Genomic DNA, 18,349 nt, shown 5'->3' on the forward strand with positions numbered 1-18,349 from the left:
TTAAACTTCTTCTTTCTTGTAAACTAAATTACCATATACTTGCCGGAATTTGGTTATATATTTCGAAGCTAAACATGCCACGGTGGGCTTTACCGCAACGCATCGCATTACCAAAGCCCGTGTCACCACTTTCAAGTTTCATTATGGTATAGAATATTGCACATGCTAAATACGTATAAATCAAGTGGCAAATAGTTACGGCTAACAATATTGCAAGCTCAATCGATTGTAAGAGAAAATTGTCATATAATGTAAATAATATAAATAAATATAAATTAAAATAATCAAAATTATATTTTTAAAAACATAATTTAACAAAAGGTGATCTTTTTAATACCCGTTATGACGTTGCTACTAAGTACGTTTATTTACATACAAAATATTTCACAATGTTTTCAACTTTGCCCTCCCTACAGTAAAATTTTTCTCCTGTACATAGTATATTACGAGTAGTATATACTATCTATATATCTTAAGTATACTTACTGCAATGCCAACACGCAGAAATTAAAGCTTAGTAGCAAGCTTTAATTTCTTAGTGACAAATATACTATTAATTACCTATACCTCCGTATAATTTAAGAACTTATCAACACTTGAATTAAACATGTCTATTTTCTGGTGCTGAGAAATCCGATCATTAAATGGAAGCCTTGACAAAATCTATTCATATGGAAACGTATTAACAAATGATTTAATAACATGGTAACACTTTATAATTATTTTACTAAATTTTAATAAAGAAACAGAATACAAGGCGTAGAAATATTACACAATTCAAATTGTTAACATATAACACGCCCCCAATTATGCATTCACCTGCTCACTTGAATAAAAAATGAGGTAACGTTAATATAACTAAGTTGTAAAGTAAAGCCAGTAAGCAAGAGCTAAATTGGGGGTCATGTCATCCACTTAGCTCTTGGAACGTGTAATTATTTAGAGTATGTCTTGTCTAATATTTCATCGTATGAATAGTACATACTCAATGTACTCTTACATCGCACGCTAATTAATTAAGCATACGCAACTCCGACGTAGTTACTAAAATAACTAAACAAAATCCTCACGATGCTCCGATAACGCGTAGGATTTATTAAAAGCGTTACAATTGCCAGAAGGTTGCGGATAGGTGTGTTAATGTAGCAAAAACAATGGTGATTGTTATTAATCTGCAATCTATATCATCTGTTCTACTGCGGTTAACTAAGTACGTGACCCTGTGACGAAATCTGCAATTTTTAATGTCCTTTTAGTTAATAGAATTTTGCTTTGTGTATTTTAAAATATAAAATTTTATTCTGTAATGGCTTCATGGCTTCAAATGTTTTTTGTTGCTTTTGCAATTTTGATGTGAGGTTAAATATAAAAACATTAAAATTATAATCCGTAAACATTTCGTGGTCCAATAATAATTGAACAGTAAGTTGACTAGCTGTATCCAGCCATGCTTCGTTCGATATTAATTTGCATCCCTTTGCGGAAAAAGGGATAAAACATTTAAGTAAACACAAGTTTATTATCATCAACTACTTTTGGTATTATGCCAACAGTAACATACGCACCCTGAATTCATATATACTCCCATACAAAACTGGTGCCACGAAGCCTTTGTATTTCAAATATTTGTTGCCTAGAAAGGCTACAAAGGTTCCTGGTATCTGGAAAAGTTTAATAATAAAAGATTAAGTGACAGTTTAGAAATAAAAGGAATTACTGCAGTAATATTTATTCTTGCTAAGTTTTAATTAGCGCTCGTCAGTCTTAATAAAGTTTTAAGACCTGCATTTCATCACCATTGCAAATTATTCACTGTTTCATGACTGAATGACTCTATTTGCAATTAAATTGTTTTAAGAGATAGGAAGACGTGCGTGAGAAAAAATAAACTAGCATTTGTAATGGTTCCAAGGCTGTGAGATTCAGATTTTTGCGTTGAATATTAATTAATTAATTTACGATCCTCCAAATGATAGTTTGATAACTCGGATTAGCGTAGTAATTTTGTTTTAAAGCTATAAAGATTGCTGATCAAAATTCCGTACTAGCGGTAGATTGCGAAAGATAACCAAAGAAGTAAATTGTTTTTTATTTCTTAAATAAGATTATCAATAAGTATCTTTCAAGTCACTCTCATGCCAAAATTGAAATAGTATTTTAAATTTGAGCGGACGTGTAAGATGGTATTAACGAACGCGTAATTTTAAATTGAGGAGAATGCCTTTTTTTCTGTAATCTTTTGGAAGTTGATTATTTGAAAAGAAAACTTTTAGTTTTATTTCTTCATTGGCACCTTTGCAAATATTATTTAACGCTTATTATATTATTTACTACAATTATTGTAAAGATTTAATCTTTAATTTTTTTGAACTTCCCGGAACATAAAAGTAAAAATCCTGCATGCAAAACATTACTCAAAATAGAAAATTTTAGCCTTTCGAAATTAAAACGAGTAAGTAATTACTCAATAAAATATAAACTTTATTTTAAGTGCGATCAGATATGATGGTATTTCTATTATAACGCAATTCAAAAAGTTACATCACACTACTTTAATTTTTGTGGTCATAATTAGAGTGGTATATACATAACCTTATTATTATGATTCTACCGTGTAAAAAAAAATATGCATATCTAACTGTTTTCGCCCATCAACCAATAAATAGCGTACTAACCTAATTCTACAACCAGCTTTTCTATGACAGTGGAAGCATGTACGGGTTATGAAGCTGTAGAATGTTGATTTATTAGGACACCTCATTTCCAAAAAAATGTAGATAGAAAAATATAAACTTCTATATGCAAGTTTTAAGTGAACACAATATAAACTGATTTGTTTCAATTAGGGCTCTATTTTTATAAGCACTTAGGAAACTAGAGGCTTTTGTTTGAAGTTATTCTACTGCCAGTTCGGAAGGCAGACTCTATTGACAAGCAAAAAAAAAATTTAACAGTATCTCTTTTATAAAAATCAAACATGCTTTTTATAAGCATCAGCATATCACAACTAAACTGTTATTTCTCTATCTTGTGGGAGATGGTTTTTTTAATCCTTTCTAATATTGTTAATGCGAAAGTGTTTGTTTGCTAGATTTTTCGTTTGTTTGTTCTTCCTTTGCACCCTAACTAAGCAACCAATTGATTTTTGACATATAGTTAGTTCCAAGAACACATAATAACATAGGCTACTTTTTGTTACTGGAAAAATATTTTTGCCGCGGGATTTGTAAAAAACCGTAATAAACGAGGGCGACAGCTCATTACTTTATGATAATCTCCACGATTCCTAGAATAGTTCTATTTTGCAAATAAGAACCGAAACATATATACCGAAATCGAACACGTTTCAGTGAAGCTTTTCATTACCATCGTCATATCAACCCATTGCCAGCCCACTATAGGGCTTGGGTCTCCTCTCACAATAAGAAGAGTACCCTCTCAAGTGAAGATAATAATCTTTTTGTTTTGCAGTTGCTGACATGCCTGATCGTATACGTGTCGAACGTACACGCTATCAAGGTTAAGTTTGGCACGAGAGATGGGCCCATCAGACCGCTGATACCGGACCCGCTGCCACCGCCGCAGCCGCACCGTGTGCCAGCGCCTGTGTGGGAGGAGAGAACAGACGACTCACCAGACCCTAACGCCCACTGGTATACCTATTAATATTTACTAGGCATTGCATAATAAAGTATGCCCCTGTATATAGTGCACCAACGTGTATTGGATAAAAGTATATATATAAAAAAAACATAAGTACTTTTATAGCATCTTCAATTATCTACTTCTTGGCGTGTGATGTGACTCTATGGATGTGACAGCTTAACTTCTGTCTAAAGAAGTGTCAAGAAGGGTTAATGAATCTATCGGGGATCCTAGAGTTTGCCAAAGAATTAGTTGAGCCATGCCAAAGGGGCAAAGCTGACTTATGGAGACATAATACATTTTATTAAGTAAATAAAAAAAAAAAAATAGTGGTTACTCAAAAATATACCCTTAAAAACAGTCATAAAGTAAAAAAAAACATGTCTATTTGAAGTACTTAGTAGTTGGTCAAACTATTTATAAAATCTTTTAATGTCTCTGCAACAAATATAACGAATTTATGGAATTCATTTAACAATTTATATCAAAACATTCTATAACATTGGCAAGATTCTGATATTATAGCACCAAGGATTAATACAAGAGGATTATGTATAAATTCTAATTAAACACCATGTCAAGGCAAAAAAAATTACTGGAATCAAATAAAACTATTAATTACATAATATTGTTAAACGTTTAATTACGTTACTGTAACATCCTCTTATTCCAACAGGAGACCTCCACTCTTCGTACCTCAACCGAAATACACCCAAGTAATCTTCAATATACCCACAACCACCCAACAACCGCTCAACAGCGCTCAACGATTTGTCAACTCCTACAAACCTACCTATCAACCAATCAACCGGGAACCAGTTCAACAGTACTTCAATCCTTCCCAAATCCTCGGCTCTCAAAGAATACCAGGCATTGGTATACACTACTTTGTACCTGCGTACATCAACGAATTGCAGGCAAGGAAAGGAGAGAAAAGGCAAGAAGATTCAAAACATAATGACATTGAAACTAATGATGTCAGTGGACCCAATAAGGATTCGAGCATTGACCTTCTTTGGCAGTATGAGAAAGAATCTACGAAGAGAGCTCTTAGAAACACTTTAGAAGTAAGTAGATAATTAAGTCACTTTATTCTATCCTAAATTTTACTTAATTTAGATATTTATATAATTGGTCGTTTTTAGGATTATTTTATGATGTATTTACCTAATTGAATAGCATAGTATTTATAGATATGCAGATATTTACTTAATAATACGTGTTGTTTTCCTTGCTTGTAATCATAGTAGATGTGCCATGCGGCTTCGCCCGCGTAATTTTGGGAGGCAGCGTATTGCTACATAGTCTACCCCTATAGTCATATATGAGATTTTGAGATTTTTTCACAAACATTTTTTTATCTTACGTATTTTTTTTTCAATGAAAAGTATACTATGTTATTTCTAATACCTCCAAGAATATTTATAAAAAGTTTCATGAAGATCGGTTCAGTAGTTTTCGCGTGAAAGCGTAACAAACAAACTTACGTTCACATTTATAAAATTAGTAGGGAAGTCCAGTAGTTACACTTTCTGAGACAAACAATGTCTTTCACTGAAAAATTAAATATTTTCATATATTTATAGGTAAATTTATAATTTATTTTCTCTTGTTTTAGGGTTCAGCCAGACAAATATATTCGTGGCCGGAGTACGTGCAACCTAGGCATTAGTATTAGTAATTTTAGAATTTAACATAGAAACACCATGGTCTATATTAACTAGTAGGTATATTATAAAATTAAGAATAAATAAAAGACTCAAAATATTCTGGTTTTATCAAACTGTAACGAATTTCCATCTTATCATATAAGTTTGTATTTTTATAAATTATTTTATTTACGAATATCAGTTACTTTTTACCCCCTTTTTATGCATAAACAACATGTAAGTTGTAATTTTCTTGTAAAAGTTGCTCAATTTTTAATGCAGTTTACATTCTTGAAGTACGTATAATAACTTATACCAAAAATGGATATCAAGGGCTTCTGCATATAATGCACAACAATAACATACAATCCTTTTGTTGCTTGAAATACACACTATTTCTTAACATTGTCGCTTACGTATGTATCCGCAGGACGACGAAAACCTGTCGGTGTTGTTATAATTCAAAAATGAATGCATAAATTATTTGTTAGTGATCGCTGTTTCTTCATTCATTAGGATCTTGACTTGAAAGTAACAAAAAATACAATAAAACAAGAGTTATGTATTAAAAAAGGTGATGTGTTTTATCTATTCACAAAAAATTAATTCGTTTTAATTAATTATTAATTATAACGAAAAAAATATTTAGAAGAACCTTCTAAATATTTTTTTTGTTAAATCTTTATTCATTCATTGAACATGTTGTATCTTTGTATCTTATTCTAACAATGTTATTTTTTCCTATTTTTTTTAAGATATCTTTTAAAACGTGATTATATTATATATATATGTAACAATTAATAAAAAAACGATGTTGCCTATTATATCAAGTACAGTTTTTTTGAATCTATTCTTCAATTATATCAAAGGTCAATTAATGCGATGGTCAGTAAATCCTTGATAATAACGGTTAAAATTTAACAACTGTGGTGTTTTAGATAGTTGTAGAGTAAGTTAAAAGTGCCAGATGTTATATTTATATAGAATTTATATATCGTTATTATAATTTACCTGATCGAATTTATAAAAATATTTATTCTTTTGTTTTTCTTTGCCGGTTTATATTAAGTACCAACTGGAAATATCTGTTAACGTTTAACGGACCGTAGTTATACATTTTTGAGAACCTTTTATTATTCCTGTATACTTATTACATTTATATTTTAACAACGTACCAGCTTGTATGTAGCACTTACCACTTCATTTTCATAAATTCCATATGTACTATCGTAGCCTTTTTTATCTAGGTATTTTACAATTTAAATTATTTATAATAAAACTAAAAAAAAAAACATTTGCGATGTTGCCCCATAACTCAGCCAACCAAATTAATTTCTATAATTCTTTCCTTCACTTGTACTTTTAATCTTGTGAAAGATCTGCGAAATTTTATCAAACTTCTGTGAATCAGTTTAGTAAGCGGTAAGTAGGTATTCTTTAAAAAAAATTCATTCAGTACATAACGCAAGGAATTATTTTTTTAAACGAACTCCTTATTAGTTTAAGTATGAACACGACAAAAGATCTTTCTTGATTTCGAAAAAATCGCGGAAAATGTTGTCGAAATAGAAAAGACCTTGAAATGCCTGCGATTCCGTCAGCGTAAACTAACAGCGTAATACAATTTTACTTATCATTCAATTTGTACCATTGAAATACGAGTACTTTTTGTAGAAGTAAATGTTAATGATCATAAAAATTTCACTACATAAACCAATATGTAGCAAAATTTTTTAAACAAGGCTTACGATAGATCCATGGAAAATATAATATGAAAACCTACAAAAGCGAGTTTTAGTAATGTTTAAACTGTATCTTCCACAATATTTCTTCAGGGATTAGATAAGTACAAACAATGTATTATTATTACGGTTATATAAACTTTATTGTTCCTTTATGTTTGTTCATTACACGGCAAATCATTTTGTCGTTTACCGAAAAGTAGCGAGATAGAGAAAACATCATCAAGAAAATAACTTTCGTAACATGTAGGCATAAAGTGGCGTACACATGTACCGAAATAATTTAAGATAAAGGTAAATATAACTTCCTCAAATCGAAAAAAAGTTCTTCTTAACTTTTATATCAAATTTTACTTTTCCTCATATCTATACATTAAACAATAACGTTGCTATTTTAACTGCTTCATTGAACAAATAAGAAGATCTTTCTCGTTTTCTATATTCATTTACATTTATTCTAAACTTTTAAATGCTCATTTTAAGTTTTGTGTTTTTATCAGACAATATTGTCTGAACGCATAATATTCAGTGTAAAGATGCCTTGTCGTTTAATATGATGTCAGTACACATTATTTTGTAGCCCGATAGCGTAAATAATTGTACATCTTACTTTGTAAGACTCTATCAAAGTAAATAAACATGTTTGGTGAAGTTATTACTGTTGTTATTTTTAAATATTTAATGTTATATTATTTTGATCGAATTTTTTACTTTATTTTAAAGCTACAGTTATATTTTCTAATTTCTAAGACTAATGACATAATTGTATTTAAGTATATAGATAAACTGACAAATAAATCTTATGCTTGTAAATATGTAAAATAAAGAAATTTAATAATGGTACGTTTTTTGTTCACACAGTCCCCAGTGCCCTGATTTTCTGTAACGTTGGAATTCGATATAATGATTTGGATATATTTTTACCCTTCTCGTAAACAGCACGTTGGCCAACGGTCTCAAAGGATTCCGCGGTTTCTGTTGTTTTCCCGGAATATTAACTATCCTATGTCGTCTCCAGTTAAAAACTATATTTGTAAAATTTCGCCAAGATCGGCTTAAAGTCATGCTAAGGAATTTGTTTAAATTTTACGTAATGTTTTTATGGTGCTTTTCAGCGATATAACTTAGTAACTTATGGTTATTTGAAGGATGCTAGTGTAATGGCTGTGCTACATATAGGGAACAAATAAATGGATGCACCGTGGCATTTATAACATTAGTATAAATGTCTGAGCTCTAAATCCATCACTCCAATAAAGAAAAAGTTGACTAAGCAGGGACATTGAATAGACTTATTATGAAAATTAAGCTTAATTTGCTATACTCCGCGAAAAGCAAGAGAATCTTTATGGTGTAATTTATAATTTCTTCAATCCTTATACTCCACACCAAACAGCTCTTTGGCAATGTACCCTCTACGCACGTTTCGCTCCAAAGCCACAGCATCTTCAGGAGATGTTGACTTTACAATGCTGTTAAGAGATCCAATATCCAATTGAATAGATTTGAGGATTAGAAAGATCACCGATGTATTTGGACCAATAAAGGTCGTGAATTAAGGAAGGAGTGGAAGCAGATTGTCCAGCCAGCTACAACATCTAAGTGATAATCAGAATAATAAGTTTATGATGACGATTCTTAAATCTAATAATAATCTCTTTTAATATATTATGGTAGTGTTCAGGCACACAACTCCGAAAAATTAAGAGGTGTTAAAACTCGTTTTAACCTAGTTGTATCAGGCTATCACAGCCTTACTTGCGAAAATGAAGTAAGGCTGTGATAAATGTAAAACTGGTAATAAAGGGCCCAATGAGCACAGTCCATAAATCATGTTAGTCAATTTCGCTCTCATCTCTTGGAAAGGCTGCAATAACCTAATTGTATATTTTTTAAATTTCAATTTAATTTCGAATTATTGTCTGTATAGCTTGGGCTGGACGTTCGTTTTCGCAGTTGTTGTGCTTATTTTACATTATAACATATAAGAAGAGAAACAGTAAGGAGATACAGTACACAATGTAGGCATGCAAAGGCGGCCTTATTGCTGCAAGCAATCTCTGACAGGCAACCTTTGTAGACAGGACTTACAGCAAGAGAACGGGATAGTGCCAATAGTGTTGATATTTATACATAAATTCAAAAATGAATACAAATACATAGATAATTTCAATAAATATACGTAATATAAAAATATAAAATATACAAAATGTTCATAATATATATGAATATATAACATACATAATATGTATCAGTACTAGTAGTTTTAATACATAATTTACAAAAAATAATAAAGAACAACTTCAAATGCCATCACTTAAAGAGAGGTAGTAGTCCTTAAGACGACTCTTGAATATAGGAAGGGAATAACTTCACGGAAAAGCTAAGGGCTGAAAATTGCTTGACTTATTAATATATTTTTGACCGGAGATAGAAATATCTAACGATTACTTACTAGTTTAGTACAGTAGTCGAACCACCTAGTACCTCATTAACTATTAACCAACACTTTTCCTTTACACCCTTGGCAGTACGAGAGGATAAGAACTTGTGCAAATGTTTAAATAAAGAATAAATATTTAATATATCTACGTACAGTTAAATCATATAATATATATATCACTAGACGGGTAGATACATAGAATATAACTAGCATTCAAGTAGTACATCAAATTAAGTAGAACTCTTTCTGACTCTTGGGTTTTTCCATGTATGAAACTTCTTTAAGCATGTTAGTGAATACACTTTGCATTGTGAAGGTTGTTAAAATAGTTGTTACTCAAGCATGCTTGCACGTTTGAATAAAATGTGGCACATAGACCAGATCATGTCCTGTTCTATAATCACATAGCGCTCTTTATATTTCGAGAAAATATTTAAGTTCGGACAGTAGTCTTAAATGTATACGAATGTTATTTGATCAAATGTTCTATAAAATAAAGAATTGTAATTATACATCTATGTAACGATTTAATTAATTATCTATAAATTTAACTTGCTATCTTTTCCTTGCTAAGAATTATATACATGCAAAAGTTTATTATCAAAATTAAGCTTAATTTGCTATACTCCGCGAAAAGCAGGAGAATCTGTGTGGTGTAATTTAAGATGCCTTTAAGTGATGGCATCTTAACAATTATTCATTGTAAAGTCAACATCTCCTGATGATTCTCCGGTTTCGGAGCGAAACGTGCGTAGAGGGTATATTGCCGAAGATCTGTTTGGTGTGGGGTATAAGGATTGAAGAAATTATAAATTACACCACACAGATTCTCCTGCTTTTCGCGGAGTATAGCAAATGAAGCTTAATTTTGATAATATATCATGGATTTCCGCAAAGTAACGCCTGCTTCTATCCAATATGCAAAAGTTTGTTTATTAGTACTCGTTTCAAGCAGCAGCAGATAAAATTGTTTTTTTGCATACACCGTTACAAGGCTTAGAGTGGCGTATACTTTTAAGCCCGAGAAAAAGTAAAATATAATAGGTACCTACTTGGACATAACTAGGGGGCTTCACATAAGTGGAGCATGTATTCATACAAATACCTACTGTTAAACCCTTTACTCTCCAATAATAGGGTAAAATTGTAACGCAAAGGTAAATAACAATTTTTATTAAATACTTATCATTTTATATAAAGTATACATCTTTAATGTAGACATTATCTGCAGAATTAATACTCCCCATTTTTTTAATAATAAACTCATACCATCACTGTAACACCTACATTTTACCACGGACATTTTCAGATCACAGATAAAAAAGCTTGAATTTAATGATGCTGACATTTGCTTACATTAGAACCTGTTTAATTGGCATGATCCGCTATGGATTTTATGTTAGTTTTTATAGCATAGTTGCAATATGTAATTCATTATAGTAAATAAAAAGTCGTAAGGGCGTTATTTTTTACGTAAATATTTTGTGGGAATACTAACGATTACCCTACTAATCTCAACCGCTTCATTTCGTATGCAATGTGTGTAACATACTGGTTAGTTTTAAATATTTTTTTAGGTTTATAGTAAACGTAAAACATTGGCTTTGCTTTCTCTTTTGATTGATTTTGTTAAGTTGGATAAAATAATTGCATAACGGCTGCAATTTTGCTGATACAATCTAATCGTTATGATAATTCATGGTTTAGATAAACATAGTTTATTCGTTTAAAAAAAAAGTTTACCAAAATAAAACGCAATATAAATAAGAGTTGCACCACGTAGTTGCAGGCTTGTAGGTTTCCTCACGATGTTTTCCTTCACAGTTAAACTAAAATTAAAAACGCACGTAACTTCGAAAAGTTTGAGGTGCCGGATATTCGACTCCTTTATCCAGAAATAGAAGGCAAAGAAGTCACTAGGCTTGGCTTATCCTTGGCTGCTGCTAATTATGTTTAATTATATTATGATATTCTTGCATGCTACCCTTGCTACTGGTAAATCGATTCGCGATTCATATACGAACATGCTTATCACCAGATCAATAAGGTAGGCATTAAATCGCGCTTTAACAATAGTCGCATAAATTTAGGTGGCATTGATTTAATATGAGTTACTATATTAGGTGGGTCCTAGAAAGTTCTTTGGCGAATCATTAATGAAAACTTGGAACGAAATATGAAAAGCTATATAGGCAACAAAAATTCTCCATTAAACTTTATCTTTATGAATCCACAGAATACAACTTTCTCTCATCGATAGATTGATCGTTAAAAGTTGTTAAAATATGATCAAGAACAGATTTAATTTAATGATAAACGTAACTTTAACATTATTGCCAGCTGATAAAAAACAGTTCGTGCTCTCAAACCAGAAGAAAGGGTACTTCAGAGTTAGTGTGGGAGCTTAGGTAGGTACAAAACTTAGTGGTTTCGTAGAAAATAAGTTAAACCCCCAGTGAAATAAATACTGTTTGCCAGGAGTGGACTAAACCATACATAAAAACAAATCAGGCGGTTCGGTTTTATTCTTCTATGGCTTAGTCCTCGACTGCCATCTAACCTGAACGTATGTGATGATGAATTCTAAGATGCTAGCGGGCTAACCTGTTAGGGGTATGGCAGTTATTTTAAAGCCATACGCCACTAATCAGCTTTCACGTGAGATCGTACCGGAACACTAAATCGCTTGTTGGCACGTGTTCAAATTCAAATTCAAATTCATTTACTTCAAGTAGGCACTTTTGAAATGTCAAGTATGTATGTTTGTAGTGACTCTACCACCGGTTTGGAAAGCAGATTCTACCGAGAAGAGCAAGAAACTCGGTAGTTGCTCTTTTCCAACATCAACATTTACAATCATTTTTCTATCATGCGGGAGATGAGAGCGAGGCTGGCTGCTTCCAATCTACCTTGTCTTTAAGGAATTCATCAAATGTAGAATAACCTCGCTGTATTAGATGTGTTTTTAAACATTTTTTAAATATATGTACTGGTAGGTCAAGAATTACCGTAGGAATTATGTTGTAGAAGCGTATACTCAACCCCACAAAGGAGTTCTGCACCTTTCACAGACGATATGCAGATATCACTAATTTATGTCCGTTTCTGGTAAGTCTATTGTTAATATTATCTTTTTGTTTATAAAGAGTAATATTTTATACTTCGTTGTTAGGTTTGTACTAGCCTGGGCTGAAACCTCCCGTCAGACCAGATAGGTCGGCAAAAGTGTACATACCTTATTAGGGAATAGGTGGGCTGAGGATAGCACAAGTAAGGAGAGAACACTAGTGTAGAAACTGGGTGTAATAATTATTCAAATGTATTGTAATAATTATAACAAAAACTGTTAATATTATAGGTAATTATATACCGACCTATGAAAATATTTAACACGTCATTAAACTTTGTTTGTAATTTTTTTGACATTCAAAAGAGATCTTTGACTTAATTTTATTGAAATTTAACGTGGAAAATTTTACTTGTATATCCATATCATTTGCTATTCGAATGATAACCTTAAATTTAAACAGCTGCAATGCTTTACAATACGAATATAACCTACTTTAAACTATGATATTGATGAAGATATTTATAAAGTTAATACCTTGATCTACTCAAGCTAGATTAGAAAATATAGTTTAATAATTCCTTTTACTAACTTAAAACGGATATACATTTTTGTTTAGTACTAGTAGAGCTTTTTGTAACACAGCTTGTCCGGGGAAGTACCTACTACCGCCATGCTTATTTCTGCCATTAAGCAGTATTGTTGCTATGCTGTGTTCCGGTCTGAAAGGCGTGGTTGCCGATGTCATTACATAAACATGTGGTTTAACATGCGTGTTCCTTGCATGCCCTGCGAAGTTTTGCTCTGTTTATAGGCGAAGGTTTTCTTATTACCATCCAACACTTTGGCAATCTACTTGGCCCGCCACTTGGTAACTTTAAAATAAACTTGCTAGAAACCGACATAAATGAATGACGTCGTCTGACAAAAAATACAACCTTTGCATAAGTTTGCACACAAAAATGTGTTATTTTTCATAACGAGGTTCAAACAATTGATGAATTACTTGAAGTCAATCTTGCTTTTTTTAAATTGTTATATTGTAAAATTATGTTAAAAAACTTTTTTAATATAATTTTTAACGGCTGAAATTCTGGTCGGCTTTATCCGGGCAGGATCTGCCTTGCAAGCCGGTCGGTGGTAAAATTACCATAAATATACTTAAATTAAATGAATGTCGCTTGAATAAAATGAATTTGGATTTTGAATTTAACTTATTGCAAGAATTGAAAAATGTTAGTAGGATTTCGATCATCGTATCTTTGAATGCCCTCCTACGTATTTTGTATGGTTTTTAGCTTCATATCTCTACCTAGGATTGAATAAAAAGTATGAAACTTAGACGCTGACACAACCTTTATAATATCTAACGTTATTATTGATGAATCATTTTCATGTATTTATACACAATTAGTCGTTTTATTTTTTGCAGTTATAATAAGCGCTAAGTATACCTGCATTCTAATAATCGACATCACAATGGTTTTGCAAGAGTATAATGCTCATCTACCAATTCCCACGTACACTCATCTTTTAATTGTTTATCTATATAGGTGACCTAGTGTATCTAATGTTTTTACTGACACATTCGGCTCATTACCATTGTATTAAATGGATATTTATCTAGCTGTTGTAAAATCATAATTTACTAATTACCTCTTGTTTACCAGAAAGAGGGCATCCGTTAAAGACCCACGCTACTCACATAGCTTAACAAGCCGTTAAGCAAAATTGGCAATTGACGGGGCACGAAGCATGAAGGACCGATGTACTTTGGGATCCAAGGTGTTCGAGTACGGGTACTAGACTAGGCGGACAGATGACTTCAAGCGAGTCACAGGGAGAAACAGTACATGCGCGGCGCAATACCCTGGTGTGTGTACAAAATACCCTTAAGGCCAATAATGGACGTCCATCGTTTGGAATGTTGATGATACTAGAACTAATATCCAGCGAGTATTAGTTGAACCATATTCGCAGTAAATATAGTTTCGAATTTTAGTGTTGGCGGGAATGTTTATTTATCTACCCTTTATTTAATAGTTAATGTACGGGAAAGGAAGAAACTAAAAAAAAGTAGAATACAATAATTGGTTGCAATTTCACTGTAGATTGATTTTAATTAAAAATAATATAACTCTATAACATTTTTTCAATTATTGTTATACTTTTAATAAACACTAACGGTTCTCAACTATGTCTTATATAATGTATTGCAAAGCTAAATATGTTTATGAAATGCATGATTAATGAATATGAATCAGAAATATCAAAAAAGTGATAGAGTAATAGGTACATACAATTCACAGAACGTAAAAGAAAGAGTTAGGTAGTCTAGAGCTAAAAGAATACCTCAGTAATTACGGAGAATGGAGATTCTCCCGGAGACGTTCACTTCCGATGAGAGTGTAAGTGATCTTGACCTTCCCCAACACGATAGTGATGACGTCACACCTTTCGTTTGGCGATAAAAAATGGGCACAGCACTACGCCGGGTATTGCGCAAACAATATTTTTATTGACTGGCGTTTTATAGTTTGTTAAGTGGACAACAATCGAAAAACTGTAGATAGACAAGGATTTCTTTATTACCGACATGATGTTAAGTGATAAAGGAAATAATGTAATCAGCAATCAAATCGCACTATCATTTTCAACAGGCAACAACGACAACACTAAGTGCATACCTATTATATTTATTTATGGATATCGTTTACTAACTGTCACATTAATTGGATAACTTCCGCTTCTGAAGTCCGAATAATTTATTGAACGTCATTCAGATTTTATTTTCTTAGCTTTTTGAGGATTCCGATTTTTTATTTTTGGTTCACTACAAGTAAGCCTTTGACTGCAATCTCACCTGGTGGTATAATTGAAGAAACAGACGAAGATGGAAAAGGGCTAACCTGTTTATTATTACTTATGGTACTGGCTTATGGCAGTTATATTAAAACTTGACCCTTCATCGGTTTCTATGTTATTTAGTACCGGACTGCAAAATAGCCTGGCATGTCTGATTTTTTGACATTGTCTGGTTGATAACTAGCCACGGCCGAAACCTCCCTCTAGACTTGACCAGATAAATATCTAAAATTATTAATTTCCGAATTGCCACTGCCGAACTAAATTCGATCGATTCAAAAATAACTTGAGCTTATTTTTGAATCGATCGAATTTAGTTAAATAACAATAGTATATTGTGCAACAAGTGCGACAACTTGTCGCACGACAAGTTAATCGATAATCGACAAGTTAATCGTTAATCGATGTTGCACTTGTTGCACATACTATTTTGTATTACTCATGCGGGGAAAGTTTTTAAACTAATTTTAATTTAATTACAATTTTATTTATTAAAATAAACTGTCAGACGCGTCAACCTCAATTTGCGTGTGCCAAGAATAATTTGAGTGCGACAAGTAAACTTGTCGCACTCAAATTTTAAAATGGGCAAACGGTTCTTTTTCAACCGCAACAGCGATCGTCAAGATACTACTTTCCCCGCATGAGTGATACAAAAATCTTTTTCGATGTGAAGAACTTTGTACTCATCATCGTCTTCATCATATCAACCCATTACCGGCCCGCTACAAGGCACGGGTCTCCTCGTCTCCTCCACATTGAGAAAGGGTTACCACGCTATTACCACGCAGTCCACCACGGTGGCCCAGTGCGGATTGTTGGACTCCACTCACCTTGGAGCGATGCAGGTTTCAACACGATGTTTTCCTTCCTAGTTGAAGGAAGTGATATTTTAGTTACTTAAACAAAAATAACTGAGAAAAGTTAAAGGTGTGTGCTGGGATTCGAACTCGGCCCCCTGATAGTGAAGTCGAGATCCTGCCCTATTTTAGAAAACTTGCTACAATTTGAGTAAATTTTTGTTTAGTGTCATCAGCCTTATTTCTATCTAAGCATTGACTTGTCCGTATAATATGATCATAATCATTTTATTAACGTACAGCACGCAAAATTTTGAATCAATTTGCCGGTAGCATGTACAAACGTTAAGTAACGAGGGTCTTATAATTGGATAACTCAAGAGAAATTGTATCTATACGTTTACCAATCCCTTTAAGTTCTTAATTAAGAAACAAAGTAACTTCAGACAATGGTCCTTAACATTAAGAAATATTATGTAAATTTTTGGCTGGAAGCCTTAAAATTATGTTTGATGTTGGTTATGAATTTATGATACGAGCAAATAGCGCTCGATAAGTTTGTATCGTAAATATTTATTTATTTTCCTTAAATATTACAGAACTAAAATAATCTTGTGCAGAACCAAAATAGTCTTTAAGGGTCAGGACATGGGTCTCCTCCCACAATGAGAAGGGCTTAAAGCCGTATTCCACTACTCTGGCCTAGTGATGTACCTCACACATATTTGAGGATCATTATAGAGAACTCTCAGGCATGCAGGTTTCCTCACGAAGTTTTCCCCCACTGTTAAAGCAAGGGATATTTTATTTGCTTAAAAACATAAACTAGAACTGTGGGATTCAAACTCGACGCCACGAAAAGGAATTCGAAGCCCTACCCGCTGGGCTACTATCGCTTTTAATTTTCGATTTATATATATATAATTATAATTTTCGTTAATATTCGATATATATTTTCATGTTCCTCCATCTATAACAGAATGGACGGACACGCCGACGAACGGGCAACAGAATTATCCTATAAGGTTTGAGGCCCGGACCAAAAACGTAACCTAAAATAAGAGGCATTTAGGATTACGTGCTCACTTTTGAGTGTATAAATATATCTTAATTCCTAAACTCGTCGCAGCTACTAGTATTAGCGACGATAAAATCACGATCACCATAAAGCATTTCCAGCACGCACAATAGAAAAGAGCACAAGGCCCGATCGCGTAGTTGCATAAATTGCATAATTAGAAGAGATACCTACATAAGGACTGTAGATCATCCGAGACAAAAACGTCTTTAGGCGAGGAGATGACCGTCAGAACCCTAAGCATAATTCTTTTTTATTCTACCAATCTCACCTGGCGGTAAGTTATGATGCAGTTTAATATGCTAGTGGGCCAACCTGTACCCCAATATCTACCCCTCATTGGTTAACAAGAGGCGTTATATCCAGATCGCTAAGTTGCTTGGCAGTACGTCTTTGTCGGTAGGGCAAATAGCCACAGCCAAAGGCCAGGGGAAATTTTCAAGTCCGTGCTGCAACTCTTCTCCGTTAAGCTTAATTTGCTAGAATTTAAGACAAGCAGACCAATCAGTACGGTTTTTTTTTTTGGAATATTTTAATAATGTATATTTATATTACCGGATTTGGAAACTGTTTAGAAAAAAAATTACACATGGCGTTGTTAAAAGTACTAAAATGTGTACGGGTATCTATACACATCTACATGATTTACTAACATCTATATGTAGCCTTCTTCAGAGATAAGGATACTAAGACCACCCACGACCTTTAATGCGTATTGAGGATCTTTGTCTATGGGATATTCTGCAGCTATCTCTTACACTATTTGTTCGAATTTTCACCATATGGTATACTTTTTATCCTAATTGTAATTGTATTTTTAATTGATATCTGAATATGGTGTATCTGTATCTGAATATAAGTGTGCTTTAAACATCTTGACCTTTTCTTTTAGGAATCTTCATTTGTTGCTACAACTTGTTAGGAACAGAAGAATGATTAGTTGACAAATCTAAAAAGTAAAACCTAGTGGCCTTTTTACACCCTTACAAAAGGATAGCACTATTTATTGACACGTGAATTTATTAAGTTTAGAAATTCATTTACATTCACGGAACTGGCA

The 18,349-nt window shown here is 32.7% G+C and overlaps 2 protein-coding genes across 2 annotated transcripts in view; one reads left to right on the top strand and one right to left on the bottom strand.

Moving 5' to 3' along the window:
- Window positions 1-5,887, top strand: part of LOC120625587 — a 46,778-nt gene extending 40,891 nt beyond the window's left edge. Inside the window, exons 3-5 of the mRNA XM_039892651.1 lie at window positions 3,472-3,653; window positions 4,322-4,712; window positions 5,264-5,887. Coding sequence (XP_039748585.1) covers window positions 3,472-3,653; window positions 4,322-4,712; window positions 5,264-5,317 — 627 coding nt within the window. The 3' untranslated portion in view covers window positions 5,318-5,887. The remainder of the gene's footprint in view (window positions 1-3,471; window positions 3,654-4,321; window positions 4,713-5,263) is intronic.
- LOC120625586 (band 7 protein AGAP004871-like) overlaps window positions 1-18,349 on the bottom strand; it is a 174,511-nt gene that overhangs the window by 153,501 nt on the left and 2,661 nt on the right. The gene's annotated exons all lie outside the window — the stretch shown is intronic.

This window comes from Pararge aegeria, chromosome 8 (genome assembly GCF_905163445.1).
Source record: "Pararge aegeria chromosome 8, ilParAegt1.1, whole genome shotgun sequence".
Lineage (NCBI taxonomy): Eukaryota > Metazoa > Arthropoda > Insecta > Lepidoptera > Nymphalidae > Pararge > Pararge aegeria.